Source organism: Melanostigma gelatinosum (genome assembly GCF_949748355.1).
Source record: "Melanostigma gelatinosum genome assembly, chromosome: 9".
Taxonomy (NCBI): Eukaryota; Metazoa; Chordata; class Actinopteri; order Perciformes; family Zoarcidae; genus Melanostigma; species Melanostigma gelatinosum.
Window position 1 is genome coordinate 20,637,116 of NC_136642.1, and position 18,799 is coordinate 20,655,914.

Genomic DNA, 18,799 nt, shown 5'->3' on the forward strand with positions numbered 1-18,799 from the left:
TGTAGCTGAAACAATAATTAAAAGTGAGCCAAGTTTCCCTTCCTCGCGGATACACTACTAATCCTAAGGATTAATGCTTTGCCGCTCTTCATGCTTTGTTTTTTTTCTTATCAAACTTCAATGAACGCACGTTCTGGGTGGAGGATCTGGACTCTTCAATTGTGACTGGCTTTCTGTTCAAAGTAAAAAAAATTAAAAATACTCTGGCTGCCAAGAAATTACACTGTCTGGTGAAAGTCTCAATCCACAAGCCAAAAGAAGATTTCATGCCCAAATGCGAATATACAATCATCTTTGTAGTTGAGATGATATTCAATGACATGGCCAAAAGGGCTGGTTTTTACATGTTGTTTTCAATGTGACGATAAAAAGAGCAGGTTTGGCCGAGTCTTCGGCGCTTCCTAACCTCGCGTTTGCATCTGGATTTCCAGCCTTCAAATATCCTCGTGACCGTGTAGGATGTTTGGCATTGTAGCTGTAAAGGGATTGTTAAAGAGACATGAGAAACAGCCTAGCTGGAGTTCACGGTCAATTCCCGAGGGAGACGCTGCTAAGACGATGCTTCACTGCTCACATCCACCTGTGTGAACAGATGAGCCGTTCAAATTGTGAGGTATGTGTGTCTCCTCTGGATAATTGACAATAAATCATGTGTTGTGGGGAAAAAGGGGGAAGCTGAGGGGCTGTGTGTGTGTGTGTGTGTGTGTTCATGTCTGGGGATGATGAGGTGCTGGGAGAAGGAGGGGAAAGGCAGCGGTGTGGGAGATGGAAGGGTTAGGGGGAGGCAGGGTGGGTTAAAGTCGAGGGTACTCACTGGAGCACATGTTGAGTTCGGGGCTGCGCATGCCGTAGTATCCGGCCGGGCAGTCGTGAAGACACTCCCCGTACTGCCTCATCCTCTCCCTCCGCAAAAACAGGAAGAGCTTGGGCTGGCAGTTCACACAGCCGTTGTCCCGGGAGCACACCGAGCAGCCTTTACAGATGGGGTACGCTCCATAGCTAGCTGCTGGACAAACACAGAAGAGTAAACAGCCAAAGGTGATTAATAAGACGGAAGTAAACACGTAAAGGTGTCGGCATGCTGTAACCGAAGGGCTTGTTGAAGAGTCAAACAGTAACCAAAACCCCCTCCGCCACATGTAGGTTACTGATGTCTGATGAAGTGGGGCTTCGTCAAACAATATTTGTACCTTTTCTGCTCGCTGGCTTCGTGGATCGATTTAGTACAAACAAGTGCAATTTCAGGAAAGATTGTTTAAAACTGAATGCAATTATCTGAATTTGAATCATCATCATCTCTCACCCCTTTCTATGACAGCAGGATCCCCCCCCCCCTTTCGAATGTGGTTGTTTCAGACACATACTTGTTTAGTTCAAGCATATACTCCATCCTTGAGCCTGAGCATGAACGCCTCTGAACAGCCTCGCAGGTGCACTTCGATGGGAATTTATCGGGTCACATCTAGTCATCTACCAATAAGAATGAGGACGGTGTGATATTTGTCCCGTGCAACAGAGCTTGATATTTAGGAAGATGCCGGTCAAGTAGTCCATACGCGCCCACACAGTCCTGAGAAGAGGTCTAATCAGCCACATTAACTGAAAACACCTGTGTGGGTGTTCAGAGGCTTTGACAAAAGAAAGGGACAAGTTGCTCTACAGCTACATTTTACAAGCTACCCGGCTCCAAAGCTGGACCGTGACCAAAACAATGACTCGTCAGTGACCTTTCAATGAGCAACCAGTGAGATGACTGCCGTCCGTGATGTTACCGTACATAGAAATTACCAGTGATCGCCAAAAAAGGATGAGAATGTTTATCAAAGTTAAATTAAAATATATAATTCAAAAGCAGGCTTTGCTAGGCTCATATCTTTTTTTAAACTTCCCTGGCAGTTTCCTGCTAGCTGGTGCATGGCGGTGCCATAAACCCAGTGACCGTTGAGAGTTAGGGGCCTACGAGAATGTAGCAATGTCTAAATATTAGGTCAGAGCTACTGTTAGTTTGTGCTACAGTCGCATTAGAAGATGCTAACATGGTGGTTCAGAAGGCTGTTTATTCTGCACTTGAAAAGAAAATCCGAGTTCTTTTAGTCCGGAGTATCATCCCTCATGTGTGGACGACCCTGACGTCACCCGATCACAAGGACAGGGTGAACTGGAGGCAACAGACTCAACTGTGGGAGGGCTGACCATCAGAATACAAGCCGAGTACAAGGCTGAAACCAAACCAACCATGATAGATATATCAGCAGGATATACTCTAATTCATAGTAAAAAATGTCCAATTCAACAATTTGTCATTCATGCAAACTCTGGCTCCCCTCTCGATACTCGAATGCTGATTGGTTATGAATGTGAATATTGCATTAATTCTGGTCAGAGCTGGTCTCCTGAACGATTGTGTTGAGACAGCCGATGAAACCGCATTGGCTCTGGCCTGGGCTCAGGTTGCCTGCGAAAGACAAAGGAGCCAGTAACAAGACAGTTCCATTCCACTATAAGTGACTCTCAGCATAGACTCCTTAGCGTCCCGGTTACAGGAAAATGTCCTTGGGCGAACACAATTTATCCAAACGAGAGACACTTCAGTTGATCTAAGCCGAATCTTAAATATCACAAGCAGGGACCGGGTAACAGCGCCGCTCAATCGGAGCGACCCACCACAATGCTTCATAAAACACTGTGCAGCAAACTGGACAAACCCTGAGAGACAGAGCAGAGCATGCCGGCGTTACTGGCCGTGGATGCGCATATTAGATTCCACCCGCCCCCCCGCCCCGAAACAGATTCGCCCAGACCAAAGGGAGCGCTAAGTGGGCCCAGTGCAAGCATCAGTTTGTAATCATGTGAAAACCAGTCGCCGAATGTCAGACATCTTTTTTTTTTCATTTCTTTTGTTGGTGTGCTGGGAGACGGTCAAACTACACTCATTCTCCTGAAGTCGGGGTGGCTGGAAGTAAGATTGAGTGCTAATCTGAATGTGTCTCTGACGGTCTTTATGGATGAGGTTTACAGCGACACCCCATCGATCACAGCAGCGCTCCAAGCCCGTTCATCGCACAGTCCGGGTATTGAAACCAATCAATGTTACTTTTGATTTTTTTTAAAAGCTGTTGCAGCTGTAATAAAAGTGTTTCACGTAACACCATTCTTCCAACATTCTCCCATTCAGTAAAACTAGACCGCAACATTAAACCGAACCTCATTCTTAACCATATATTTCTGTAGGATATACAGTATGGATGTGTTTACAGGAAACTGACACACACATTAACTTGGTCACATGTACTCCCACTGCCCTCGCCAAACTTGAACACAACACTGACAGGAAGGGAAAGCCAACTTGGCAAAAGTAAAGGACTGTGAAAGCTGGAAAGCTTATTTCACCCGCCCGTGAAGAGCCTAGAAGTATTGACAGAGCACTAACAATACAATCCAACAATAATGGAAAAATTGAATCAAGGCATGTGGTCATCTTAGATCACTGGCCAGTCAGTCAGCGGAGAAATTATAGCCGCTGAAAAGGTTCTTCATGACACAACTTAAAAATCATGCGCACCCTTTGTTGTCAAACATTTGTTTTGCTGGTTGCTAATCTCACAACGCGCGCTGATTGAGGACAACATGATCACACGGCGTTTGAATGCAGCAGATCCCACATCCTGGAATTAGCATACGACTGGGGAAAAAAACAAAAGGAGGGCGAAAGGAAAAGGCTGTATACGGTGCAGAGGAACTCTTTTGGTGCTGATCTTGGGAGATTAGATGGTGTGTGTGTCTATGGAAAGGTTTGGAAGTTTAGGCCACAGGTATGTCAGGAAGGAGGCCACAATTCACAGCGTCTGGAGCAGCGCCGTCCAACTCTCGTCCTACACTACCGGCATAATGTCTAGCGCACTTTACAACAATCTGTCGACTGCCACAAGTTTCAGCCATTCTTAAAGACGCTTAAAGAAAACACGCTTAAAGAAAACACTCATTCATATGAATCTGATTTTTGAGACGAGAATAAATATGAGACCGTTTTTAGGACAAAGTTTGGAAGAGCTTTGGAAGAGCCTTGTGGGTAAATATCTTTACCTCAGCGCGCTTCATTGGCATGAAAACTGAAAAGTGTTTGCCATGCTTTTAAGTGGCACTAAAAGAAGAGAAAATCAAAGGGAAATGGGTTAAGTGTTAGTTCTGAAGTCTCTATAGATCATTGGAGCTTAACCTAATTTGGCACTGGTAATGTTTCGTGTGCTGGGGGATGTGTTCTGAGTTATGGATGTGGTTTTTGTTTTTGCATATCGTGCCTTTCTGCTGCTCTCAAAGAGAAGACACATTCAAGCCCGGTCCATCCAAATGATAACCGTGTTTTGACACATGCTCGACTGCCTTCTATGGCTTCTTCTTTCCCAACAAATCATGTAATGCCTCGGCTCGTCTAGCGTTTCTTCTGTCAATCACGTCGAACCCGAAGCGACCCAGCCGCACAGAAAGTGATCATTGTGAAAATACATGTGTTTAGTTTTTTTAAAACAGAAGAGGAACGTGCACGCCATTGTGTCACTCCCTGCGCACGACAGGCCCGATGCCGTTTACGGTTTCAACCACAGAATACATACGTGTAGCAAAACAAATCCGCAGTTCCCACTTCTGACATCTAACTGAAGATCGCTCTAAGCCTCAAGCATTGTATTTACAAAAGCCAAGGTCCAAATGAACATTACTGGAGAAGCCTCTGCACGAACTTTATAGCACAAAGACTTAATAAGTGCATCATTGTGTCATGTCTACAAGGCAGAGGGACGCTACACAGCTGAACCACATGAAGGATATATATACATCAACACATTATATTGTGACAGTTAGACTGAGGATGATTTTTTGTAACACAGAAAATGCATTTAAAATCAGGAGGGGATCACGGTATTAATTTGCATTCATAAGTTGAACTAATGTGTATGTTTTAAAAGACGATTTAAACATTTTGTAAGCTGATTCGCTTTCTTGCCGAGACGTAGATGAGAGTAGATACCACTCTTAAAGAGACAGAGCATGTTTTAGTCCCGCCCAAACAATTCATGATTTTCCATTGATTTTGTTACGGTGCCTGTAACGTTCCTCTGCTAGGATGGGCATCCCAGCGTCTACTGGGATGCACTACGACAGGTTAAAGAACCCACAACTAAGTGATGCATCAGCAGGAAGAAAGGGAAAACTAACTCATGATGCCTGACGTTATGTGCAGTTAGCATTTGAACCAAATGTCCGTTTTAGAACTAAAGCTCTGTAAGTAAAGCTAAAACATTTTGACAATACGCAACTTGTGTTATGGTGGCATGACACTGGAATGAAATGTAGTAAAATGCCTTAGCTAACTCAGTAGCTTGCTATCACATATCTAACATTAGCTTGCTAACTTATCCCTTCAACATTTTAGCAGCCTGTTAGCAAAAAATCTAGAAACACTTGGCAACAACAAGCCCGGCTTTGTTCAAAAAGTTTTAACTTTAAACAAATTATATCAAATGTGTTCTTGAGTTAGCTTTAGAGACGCTAGGCAGATGTTGTTGTCTTAAACAGAACCAAACTAGCTCTTTCCCCATTTCTAGTTTTTATGCCAAGCTAAGCTAACCGGCTGCTAGTTTCAATCAAACTCTCGGCAAAGAAGCGAAGTGTACTTCCCCACCAATCTTTTTTTATGTTCGGTCATCATCAAATTTGAAACTAAAACGTCCGACATATAAGATAATTAAAAAATAAGCATCTACAATGTTCAGGTGAAGTTTTGGTCCTTCATTCATGTGAAACAGTCAACATGAAGAATGACGGCATGTTTGGGGCGAAGCACTTTCATTCTACAGCTGTATAGGCTTGCTGGGAGGTTTGCTCAGAAACAGCTCAAGAGCAATTAGGGCCGCGGTGAGACCCAGCAGAAACCCAAACTCTGTCTCAGGTATGTTTTTATGAGTCCAAAGCAAGCGTAACAGACTGCGCTCGAGGCTGCCAACAACCTCCGCATATACAGGGGGTTCCACCCACGGCCGGCTCACTTCCTGCCCTCCACTCACCTACTGTTACCCATGAAATCATTCACATTGACCCATTCTAACTTTTTGCAACCCGAAACCCTAACAAGGAAAATTGCACATCATTTTTGTGTTTCTTTTAAAGCCCCCAACTTATCATTGAGAACAAGAAGTCATTCTTACGTTGGGTTTCACAGATGTGGGCTCTTGTAAGCTGTCTTTGGGAAAAACATTTTAGAGTCGGCGCTGCTAAAAACTGATCCTTTGGAACCATGTTTACCCCTTTAAATTTGACAATTTTAGTATTATATTAAATAATAACATGAAGAAAATGCATTATAGTGTGAGAAATATATTAAAACATAAACATACTTTATGTAGCCATCGTGTCAGAAGTGGAAAATACAAACTGGACCATTTAACACAAGTTTAGTAATATTTCCTTATGTTTCATATTTTATGGACAAAATGGGATTAAATAATGACAAAACATGTTGCTTTCAGAAGTAAGATTTTTTTTGTGGTCTGCCATATATGTTTTAAGAAAGGGTTACGTGCCTCTTTCTCACTTCAATCCCAGGCTGGTTTTGAACAGCTCCAGTGAGCAAAGAGGATAGCACAGGATACAAACCGGATAAAACACTGTGTCTTGAAGTTGATCTGGAAATGCAGCAGACTTCAGGGAATATCATAACACAGCACTGAATTCCAAACCCAGCAAAGGGGGGATAAGAGTTTATATTAAAACACAACTGTTTCTATTCTCACAGTTCTCCTCCATTTCTCCAAGGGCCCCTGGTATGTAAATCTAACAATACAGCCCCTGAATGCAACTAACCAGCAGCCACACTGCCCATTGTTTGGAAAAGGCACTTACAGTACAGTCTATATGAGAAAGTTCATCAAGTAACACGACAAAACTGTTTATCCGCTACATCTACACAAACTGTAAATGTCATATGAGGCAGCGCTTGCAAACCTCAAGCTTTGGAGTCGCATAGCTGCAGCAGGTCAAGAAGATCTGTGCTCTCATGTGGAAAGCATCACATCCACCAACAGAATTATACGCTTTCCTCGTGGCACTGAGACAATTATTGTTTATTGTCCACCTCCCTTGTTCACTCCTAAATGGCGGTGTAAGCTTACTGCTGCTCCACTTTAGAGGCAAAAAGGGAAAGCTTGGGGGAGAGAAAAGGGCATGCAGCCACAAACGGTGAGAGGCGAACAGGCGCTTCCTGGATCTCTGTTCAAACCGACTAACCGTAGGCTCACACTGTGTGGCAGTAAAAGGCCGACGGTGTCAGCCCCTCGCACTCAGAGTTCACCAGGCGTTGTAGTGTCTCAACATTGTTCAAGCTCGTTAAAAAGCTGGTACATGGAAAAATGACATCAAACCGCCCGCTTCTCAGGCCCGTGACTTTATTTGTCATGGAACTGGAAGTTGCACTTAGCTCAAACTTTTTTGAGAAAAAACAGAAGGGGCAAGGGGGGGGCACATTGGGCAGCACTGAAGGCACATTTCTGTTCCAATTTAGCAGAAAATATGTTGGACTTGCCTCCGACTCCTTTCCAGCTGGAAATAGTCAGGTTTTTAGGATCCACGTTTTTTTCCCCCCAGTTTACTTTAACAGATCGTACTGTAAGCACATGTTTATAATCTAGGACAGTCTTGCTGCTTATAATGATTTTGCAGCAGGAGATTGAGGAAGCACATTTGCTGTCAGACATATTAGCTCGGCCAGAGTGTTCCTGTGACACAGATCCACCGGGCGAGGCGGGCAGCGCAAGGATTTGAACCCTCACTTGAAAGGGTGGCAGTTTATATAGCGAATGGGTAAAACAGGCAGCTGCGGTTCAAACAGGCAACTGGAAAATGGGGGCCAATTTAAAGCTGCACTTTTTACTGCACAATAAAACAGAAGCTCAAGGTAATTTACTTTGGTGTGATTCAACAGGTTGAGACACATGCAGGTGAGAAAACTGCATTTGACTGAGTTGGATGACCACATCGCCGTCACACAAAGCGCCCGTTGTTACTTTGACATTTTGGGAAACACGCAAATTTTCTTTCATGCTCCGTTAGAATTCAATGAGAAGATCAAGAGCATTTTCTAGAGCAGTAACTTCCTGGAGTCCCTGCTGGTAAAACAGCGAGCTGTCATTTTTTAAACGTAGGTTTTTGTACGCTAGCTGTATCCCGTGTCCAGTCTTTATGCTATGATAAGCTAATGCGCGGGCTCCAGCTACATTGTTTTCAATACAGATGTGAGAGTGGTATCAAATCTTTATACCTAACTCTCAGCAAGAAATTAAATAAGTATGTTTCCCAAAATGTCTTACTATCTTTGAAATGTGACTGCCGTCACTTACTAAAATGCAAAACTATTATAACAAAGTCAGAGAACTGACACAATAGTGTTTGTTCGACAGCGATCAACCCAAAGCTTGCTAACATTAGCGACCATTAGCCACCATAAACTACTGTTCATGCCAGACCAAGTAAGGCTGTGACAGCAGAACCCTTAAATGTATTGAAATGAGCAAAGGTGCGTTTTACTGCTTATAAACTCAACTGCTAATGTGTAAGAGGAAGAAGTGTTATTTCTTCTCTCAAAAGGTACATGGTCTTCCTTTAAGTGGATGATTTTGCTGGTGTAGGGTCAAAGTTGCCACCAATTCAGTCTTAGTTGATGAATCTGTATTAGCTATCCAGAAAATGGAACCTGTGCAGTGTGCATTGATTCTCTCTGTGCTATCATTTCTGAACCTGCAGCCAGTCAGATTGAGACACTGACTGTTTCTGAGTCAATCTGGAAACGCTCTCTGCACCTTTCTCCCATCTGTCCAGCTGAACTCATCCTGGCTCTCACCCCTGCACTCTCCCCAACTCTACATGAAGACCCTCGCTTAGTTCACTTCCTTATTAACTTCTTTATGATGGATTATGACTTAAATCCCATGTCCTCGGTCAAAACCCACATCTGGATCGCCTGATGTGAAAGAGACCTCATAATTCTTGTTTGAGGAAAATTAGAAATAAAAGGTGACCTCGCTGACCTAATCTCACGGTATGTGCTGCAGTCTTTCTGCCATATTGGATGCACACTTGACACTCGCGCCTTTGACCATAGCAGACACGTGACCGCCGTGGAAAGCTCCATGGTCACACAGGAGGGGAAAAACATGAGAGAATAACCTTGATGTGGCGGTCAAGTAACAGCGTCGCCTCTTCACTGTGAGTCGCGGTCCCATAAAATGTTTTACGGTTCAGTCGGGCCTCGAAAAACAACGGAATATTTGTTCGCAGTCGAGGCAACATAGCTTAAACAATGCGCCGTAACAATGCAAACCTCCAATTGGCTTAAACGTTTCTTCCAGTGAAGGAAAAATCCATTGTAAAAGACAGTTTTTAAAATAACCGCTGGTGATGCTGCATTTATAGGTCGGCTTTATTTTTGGTGGTGGACTTGATATATTAACGGGACAGCTATGAAGTGGTTACAACAACAATAGATTGCAACACTTCGTCACAGTATCATGCATGAAACATCACACGTGTCGTGGGATCGTCCCTGAACCTCTACGCATGCTAGAGGTTATCTCTTATGTCTCTCTTATCACCGTTTTTATTTGATTCCTTTTTAACAAGAAATAACCCTGCTGAGTGGCACAGGTCATCACTCGGCATCTGCCTTTGATTCTCTTGGCGGTGATAGTCGCTTCATACGCCACGGTTGGTCAGCGCAGGTGCAAAAAGGACTTTACGACACTCGGAATGCAAGCGCTGTGGGAGTTCATGGATGACTCACGGGGATGGACTTTATCTCTCTCTCTGGGCAGGCGCTGGAAGACGAGCATGTGGTTTACATTTCTTGCCAGCTTTCCCTCTCTTTTGCCCGTCTTTATTTATTCTTTCGAAGTAAAAGGACGATGTTCTTGCGAAACGCCCCAGTCATTTTTCGACTCATCTCCGTTGTTTCTCAGAAACTCGCACCATGCCTAAGTGTTGTTGCATGAATGCAACATGATCTGAGATCTGTATTTCAGCATTTAAATACAGCTGCAGATGGAAATTGGTGGATTCCAAGCCCCATAGCAACTATGGATAAACTAAGCACTTCGACTTATTTTGTCAAGATGAAACTTAATAACTATGTCTAAAGAAGTAAGATGACGAAATGATGACATCTGTAGGATTTCTAAAGATTGGACTTGATATATTATGGCCTCATTGTCAGTTATTTTGCCAAAAACACATTGGCCTTTTAGCTGCAAAATCATAAGGAGTATCACAAATACTAGTCTTTAGCTGTGAGAGGCCAGGGATGATGCATGCCACATTTGGAAGTTATTATTTCAACTGTCTGGGAAGTAGTTTGCAAAATACTACTTTGAACTACTTACAGCTGATGGATTTGCATTGACCAGGCATTAAAATTAAACGGCCTCAGTAAATATTATAGCCGGAAAGCCGATAAATTATTAAAAGTAGGACTTGCAAACGAGGTACGGAGGGAGTGTTAATGATGATCTGGGAAATTTAGCTGAAGCATTTGACTTTATTGTGAAATTACTGAATATTTCAAAGCCTTCCATCCCAGGAAATCCTGTGCCTCACTGTAGAGGACAGAGAAAAGACAACACAGGTGGATGTAAAGAATCTTCGTTATACCTCATATAAATCTTCCAAGTTCCAAGAAACTGCCTATTTTTTTCGCCAAAGTCTTTGACAGAAACCAAATGAAATACAAACCAATCCCAAGGGGTGAAAAGTAAGAAATGAGCCCCAAAAGAAAGGGAAAAAGTTTTGAACTTTAGAGTATTTCAATATCTACACTCACTCAAATCCACTCAAGCTGTGGGAGAAATGTGTTTTCCCCCAACAGTGAGAAGAAAAAGGGAAACGAGAAAGAGGTGGGTGTCGGAAAAAAGGTGGAGTGGCTCCGATTAGCCCACATGTTGGTAATTTATCACACATAAACCTCACACCTAATTTTCACACCTGTAGCTCAACGTGCTGGAAATCGAGTAATTCACTCGCTCACTCACACACAGACGCCCACACCTCCCACACACACACACACACACACACACACATGCTGCTGAGTGGGACCCGGCCGTGGCGTTTCCCCTCGGTGCTGGAGGAGAATGAGGATCAGTGGAAGTTAGCGGGCATGCTTGGCATATTTGCACCCCATGTAGCATTGCTCTGTCTCTCCCACTCAAACCCCAGTTCCCTCCCCCTTCCTCATTTGTCATCACCTTGACTAAACTCATCCCGACTTCCAGCTCACACATCTGAGAAACAGAAGAGCTGGATGCGGATTTTTCATACTTGGCAGAAGGCTCAACATACTGTAGCTGCGAAGCCAGATGGGCGATAGATAGTCATGTTTTGTTGAAGTGTCACACAAAAAAACTGATTGTAAACTTAAAGACTATCAAATTGTTGGTGTAAAAAAACAACATCAACAGGGTTTTATTACTTCCTGTCACTGATTGACAGTGCTGGAAAAAGAAACCAAATCATTCGTTAATAAGGGTAATTACAAAAAGCTGGAGGGATCATTAAGAGGTGAAACACTGATGCTGCGGGGTGGGATCATAAAGACCAACAGGAGGTGACTTCCCATTTGCACAAGCGGCCCAGATTCTACAGCTGTTCACCTTGTGCTCCTAGATGCTGTCGTGGAGTGTAAGTTTGATCTCGATGCGCCGGAGAGGTGGAGACCATTGTAGATACCAGCAACGTTTCATCAACCACGGCCAAAATAACCTCTATCGCTGTGTTGTACATGTTGTGGAAGTCCCAGATACATTGAAAAACTTGAAGGCAGTTCATAACATCCTCCGGAGGTGCTCGGTGATTCCATTGAGCTGTATTCCCTGTATCTATCAAAGCCACGCGTCGGCTGGCTTACTCCCATAGTACGAGCTAAAAATAACCTGATTTTAATGTGATTTAATTGCAATAGACGGATAAAAAGGATGTTGAAATAATGATGCAGATTTATTTTTTATTCAGAATTTATGCTTTGTCGGGTTTGTCTGCAATACGACAAGCAAGCAACTTTTTAAAATGTTTGTTTTCTTAAAAGAGTTTGGATGGATCAGTGCTAGGCTCACGCTGACATTGAATATTCCGCTTGAGTTGACTTTTTCGCGTCTTTGCATTGACTTTGTTAGTAATTTGTTAGTAGTTTGTTCTTCGCCACTTGGTGTAACCACACTATGAGTTTGGAAGGGGTCTTTTTGAAGAGTGCTCTTATTATTTGACACTTTCTCCAACTCATCCCGGACCCTCGGGAGTCCCTGCGGCTCTTCCTCATATTCTCTGATCTGTTGAGCTTTCACATTTGCTGTTTGATGATTCTTTCATGAGGACAACAAAAAATAATCCTTTGACACACCAGAAGTGCTGAGCTCTACATGTGTTGTTTGTTGGAAATAAATAGAAGAACCAGGTGGTTAGCACGAGCAAAATAGCGAGTTCCATCAACAGAATGGGAAGAAGACACATACTGTTTGACAGACATATGATCGATATGGGAAATGAAATTATCGTATGTTGTGTTCACACCAAACGCGATGCGAATCTTTCACACGAGTAGATTACATACAAAGTCAATGCAAAGACGTGAATAAACGCACTAAAACGCTAATTTCGAGTTATGCTGTGTCGCGAAAGCCTATCAGCGTTAAGATTCTCCTCCTGTCATCACTGATGTCCCGCCATTGTTGAATCAGAAACTATCGAGGAAAAGAATATTGTAGTCGTAGGTGGGCACCCAGAGCTCTACGATACCTGATATCAGTAGAGACCGGACGAAAAACTTGTATAAATGTATGTGCATCGCCTTTTTGTCCGTTTATTGCAATTAAATCACAGCTAAATTGTTTATTTTGGGTTCATACAGCTGTAGGAAACCAGCCGACATGTGGCTTGCTAGACACACCTCGATGAAATCCACGGAACTCCTCCGGATGATGTTATGAACCCAGACAAAATGGCGTTTATTTCTTCCATGGTTAATGGCGGTTTCCATAGCGATAAGCCACTCCTCCTCTCCGGCACGTCCAGCACGAATGCCGCAAATAAACCCAAATGATCCCGCGAGTAACACGATGCAAAAATTATCTTCACGTTTGCTGTGAATGCAGCATGAGCATTAAAGATGAGATGAACCGATGAAAAAGTGGGGGGAAAAAACAAAACTGGCTCCCAAAAACAGCTGATAGCTGACTAACTGCCTCCATCTCCCTTCATACCGATCCCAAGCAGAACGTCTGCTGCAAAGTTCTACCTCGTTAACCCTTTAACAAGACACAAGCTCACGCTGAGCACAAAAGGGAGATGTGAGGTGAGCGCCAGGGTCAAAAGTGGAGTGCACCACAGGGACAGAAATGGTCTCACTTTCACACATGGTGCCTGCCACAAGAAAACAACAAAAACCCGAAACATCAAAGTCTGATGTTCTCCCCCCCCCCCCCCCCCCCCCCTGGATCCAACATCTACTTTAGATCTCTCACAGGAAAAGAAGACAACGTTGCTTGTTTTCTCGCCTAACCGAAGCCTGTTTCTTACTAAAGGCCACATTATTACTAGATTATTGTGGTGGTTAGAGGGTTAAATATAAGACATATGCTGATATTCATGCAGTCGCCAGCCGATATGTTGTTCCAGTTGTCTTTAATTGTACCATGTCTTGATAAATAACGAAGTACAGGCACACAAAGACTGTAGAGAGAGGTTCATCTGAGGTGTTTTTACATGATATATAGTTTGTTGCATCCAGACGAGAGCAGCCACCTTCTGCTCCAGCAGGTGTCTGGATAACATCTGGCTTCATGTTCTCACACCACCACAAAACTGCACCCGAAAAGGGCTGGCACCGCCCGGCATTCTTAACAGAAACCGGATTGTGTTGGCTCTAAAAGGCCACACTCCGCCCTCAGGAGTACACGTTTCTTTTCTACAGTGCCCTTTGAGGGAGACATGGAATAAATGCTTTCATAAAGTATGAGTGGCCTCCACGGGCTAAAATGGAGCACATAAAGCGAAATGAAAACGATGACTGTGGCGCAAAGATAATTTCCTCTCAGTAAAAGTACAGCCTGTGCTGCTGGGTGTGGAAATGTCGTCTGTTGCCACAAACAAAAAAAAGGGGAAAAAAAGGAAAAGAAAGTGCAGCTCTGGTATTCAGGTGAGCTAGAATCTAACGGAGGTGTTAGATGCTGCGATAAAAGGATTTTTTTTCTTCTTTTGGATGAATCCAAAAATCTCTGGGTGGCACGAGGTCACGAAGTGTATCATGACATGCGAGCGACGGCTGCATGGAGCTGTACCTGTCTTGTGCTTACACGCCACAGTGTTTACTGCAAAAAAAATAAGCAGCAAATTCGGTTGTCACGTACGCCTCTTCTCTAAACAGTCAGGGAAAAAAAATCTTAAATGCGATCTCTTATTCTGCGAAAATTACTCTTCAACCTTGAAAGTTATGTGAGCTCTTTTTAAGAACATACTGCTCTGGCCGCTCATATGCATATGTACTCTCCGTGTACTCTCCGATGATGATAACCAGCCCCGCATTGTCCATTACACTTCACTACTGCCCATTACTGCACCAAGGCAGTACCATCTCTAAAGCCATTAGCTGGTAAACATGTAAACTACATGTGACCCCTATCTGCAGATACCTATTAGTTATGACTCCTGCCGGTGACAGCTGTTTACACAGCTAAGGCTGCTGCTCCTGAGACCTGGCCCCCGTCCAAATAAAATAATATCCAGTTCAGGAGAAGTCAGCCAAGATGTAATACAAGTGCATAACTAGAGGGGGGGGGGAAGAGTGGAGGAATCTGGAAAATGTTAATGGCCTTTCTTATTCTTTCAAAGCTTCACACATTTTGTTCTAGTATTCGTCTCTACCGCAGCCTTGTTGCATTGTCTGGACCCTAAAACAAGATTAGTGAGAAGCCCTGGTGGAGAGAGAAAAGTCAAAAGCAGCACACCACAATTGACGTCCCTTTTTGACAGAGCGCATAAAAAATGTGCTGCCTTGAAAATCAAAACAAACAGACTGCCGCTCTCTCTTCTTACACTATGTGCGTGGCGTGCGGCCGGAGCCGAGCACAAAAAACATACATGGGCTTGAGTCAACACAGACAACAACAAGACAAACAACGACCACAACCGCACGACAACTGGCTCAGACAGGCACTGCGTTACGGCGAACAGGGCCGGGGGCCCGTTCTGGTGGATATCGGGCCCGGTGGTGGAGAAACCGCTCGTTACAACCCGAACGCATTCAGTGACAGGAGACCTGAAAGTATCGTCCAATGTGCAGGATTGTCATGGTGGCCTCCTTCTCCAGCAAACCCTTCACCCTGAGTGGAAGCATCCGCATTTATTGAATTTCCACCCATTTTATTCAGATTTGTCCTTTCATTTGTCACACAGCTGTATTTCACTCATGCAGCCCAACGGCAACAACCATGGCAGCGAAACTGCAAGTTGAAATTGGATCGACAAAACCCACAAGAGGCTGATCGTCAGAGCGAGGTCGCCGTTCAGTCTGGCTGTACTCAGACTGTCGAAATCCAACTTCCTTTGGTAGACTTTTGCAGAGCCGAACAGAGACAATCCCGACCTTAAAGATGTTCCAATCTAACAATTATCAATGGAGCCAATGACTATGTGTAGTATGGAAGGTGCTGCTCGTAGTCTACTCGTGTCAAACCCAACTCCTTTGCCGTTCTGCTGAGCTTTAGTTTTAAGACAAGCAACTTTACTGTTTTAGTTCAGTCTCAACGATAGCATCACAACTCTGGCGGGACAAGCGATGCACTTTGCTGCCTTGAGGCAAAATATTTTGCGCTGTAGCTTCAATTATATGATTGATCTACAGCCCAATTGCTTTGCTCTGATAACAGACACATGTATGTCACAGCTCCACCGCTCTGTGCATCCTCTCCTCCATCCTGCTCGTTCTATCCCGACCACATAAATCTTGAGGGTATGACCCTTAAAGACACCCACCCCACCCACCACCCCCTCAATCTCAGCCTTACTCTCTGTCCACAGAGGGAGTCGGAGAGACAATGAGCTCAACAGCGGGGCCCAGTAATGACTCCCAGCCTCGTTGCTGATTAAAAACACACCGGGTGCTTCTGCACTCCGCAGGCAGCCATTAAGGCCTTCCCCTCCTCACACTACAGGGCCTGAGAGCTAGGAGATAGAGGAACGAGCCAGCCTCAACACAGCTCCACGCCCAAGAAAACGAAACAAACCAGTGTAAGCCTTACTCACTGTAGCAGTCAAAGCTCTTGTCCAAGCCTAATTCCACGGGCAAGTCTTCATTTAGTCTAAGGGTGCCCAATTACCATCATTAAAACAAAAACAAAACCTGGCTCCGATACATCAGGGGCGGGGCTAAACTATCCTGTCATATATTTGCACGTCTTCTAAAGTGTGTTGGGTTTATCTTTCACACTACTTCATCATCACATTGGCGGAAAATTGTAATAAAAAGCCAGGGTCCTTATGTTATCAAGATTCAAGTACTGAAGCGTATCAATTTTGCCACACCTCCACAGACGGATACGTCAGAAAGGCAGCGTGCAACAGCGGGGGCGGCTGCACCTTTACCTCGCCGCGTCCATACTTGGGCCGCCAAATTACAGGCGAGCCCCGCAGAGAGACTGTTTATTGCATCTGACCAGCCCACTTCCTCTTCATACCAAAGGCATTGCATGCTGAGCTTTATTTTGATATGGCATGTAAGCATAATTAGAGGTCCCATAAAAGCAGGGAGAAGGGGGGGGGGAGAGTCGTGTCCATCTGTCGAGTGTTATAGGGTGGGCACGGGGGGAATAGCGATCGGAGTCCTATGCCTCACTGTTGTTGGAGCGAGTGGCAGCCATTCGAACAGGCATCGATGCGAACAGCCTTTAGCGCAAAGCTAGAGTCGCTGTGTGTGTGTTTTGTTTTCTGCAAGGGCTCATGGTCCCGTACATCTGACAAGCCCTTCTACAGAATTTAGGGCAGGTGAGAAATCCAATTGATGGCCAATATCAAAATAGGCTCAGTTACCAAGTTGCATGCAAAAGAGTAGTTTAAAGGAAGCACACTAGTTACCTTCTTGCCGAGAGTTAAATGATCAGATCAATACTCGCGTCTGTAGGGTAAATATAAAGCTACCGCTAGCAGCCGGTTAGCTTAGCGAAGCATAAAGACTGGAAAAGGGGGAAACAGCTCGCCTAGCTTCATGCTACCAACACCTGTATAGTTCAAGAATGAACACGTTTGCTTAATCTGTACAAAACCACAGTGTAAATAAACAGCAATTTGTAGTTTTACGTGCTGGACTATTTCTTGGCGGGTAACAGCAACTTCTTGGCATTTTTTACTGGATGCTTGGCAACTATTCCTCCCCTAGAAATAAGACGAGTAAGACTTGTGTGTTAAACTAACAGGATACAACAGTTCATTAGTGAGCTTCAGAGGCGCAAGTAGGTTGATTTCATTAACTTTGGACAGGGCCAGGCTAGCCGTTTCCCCCTTTCGTTCCGTCTTTATGCTAAGCTAAGCTATCCAGCTGCATATTTACGCCACAGATGGAGAGTAGTTCGCGATCTCCTCATCTCTCACTCTACAAAAATTTGTATGTCCAAAAAAGTCCAAAGCTGATTTTAAGTTTGATTTAGCTACTTTATTTTGTAAACAGCAAAGGGGAAATTGGTCAATTTTAACAATTCCCATGATCAAATTCATTGTGGGGAAAAACACAATGGATGCCTATTGTGACCACGTCATTACCTCTAAACAGCTCTTCACTGAATTTGTTCAGAGGTGTGTATTAGTAATGTGAGAGCTAAGTAGTCTGGAAGTGCATTTGAGTGTAAGCCTGAGGGGCTCCATCTCCGGCTCTGGGCAGCTCCCCTACCTGTGAAGCCCTTGCATGAGTCATTTTCTTTTTTTTTAAATGCTCCTTTTGTGTTGTTGTTTTATGTGTGCCACTTAAAAATGATTCCCACATTAGATTTTCTTTTTTACGGCCCAATAACCTTGAGAGAATCGGACCAAATTGGCTGGTCATATTTAGTAGCTTCATACGGAAACGCTTTAAGGTGTAATAGCTTCGGGAGGGGAGTGAGCAATTGAGGCAACGGAGCATGGGTGAGCGTTACAAAATCGCCATCGCGCTCTGGAGGGACACTGCCGTTTTTTGTCTGCTGCTCGGGAGTTTCCGATCACCGTGAGGAAATGTGGAGCGTATTATAAGATTATATTTAACAACTTCATTTTATTTCACATTTCCGAAAGTAAAAAATTAAGTTTTTACAGTGTGGTTAAAAATGGAGCCTGAAATAAGACCATCTGTTTGGCATTGAGCTTCGCCAGCACATGGGATCCTCTGATGACAATGACTGAATCAGAAAGAAAAGAGGGATCGAATCTGCTCGCAGTGAATGTTCTTTCGAATCCACATGGAGCACTGAAACATATAGCAACACCTAAAGTGATGATCGATGAGTCCCGTGTCCAGCCTCCTTGCCTCCTCAGAAACCTGCTAGCGTAAAAACGTGGGATAAAGGATCTTTTAGCCATCTCTATTCATTAGGATTAATTGATTATTTTCAGATACAGGTAAAACCGGAGAACATATTTATCTTTTTTTCTAAGGGGTAAAACAAAGAAAAAGGGAAGCAGATCATCCTCCGCTTCGTCACGTGGTACCCGAAAGAATCCCTCTCTGTCTCTCTGTCTCTCTAGTAGAAAG

The 18,799-nt window shown here is 44.0% G+C and overlaps 1 protein-coding gene across 1 annotated transcript in view; it reads right to left on the reverse strand.

The window, feature by feature from the left end:
- The window catches only part of rspo2 (R-spondin 2), a 52,900-nt gene that overhangs the window by 29,604 nt on the left and 4,497 nt on the right, over positions 1-18,799 (reverse strand). The window contains exon 2 of the mRNA XM_079275769.1: positions 815-1,003. Within this exon, the coding sequence (XP_079131895.1) occupies positions 815-1,003 (189 nt within the window). The remainder of the gene's footprint in view (positions 1-814; positions 1,004-18,799) is intronic.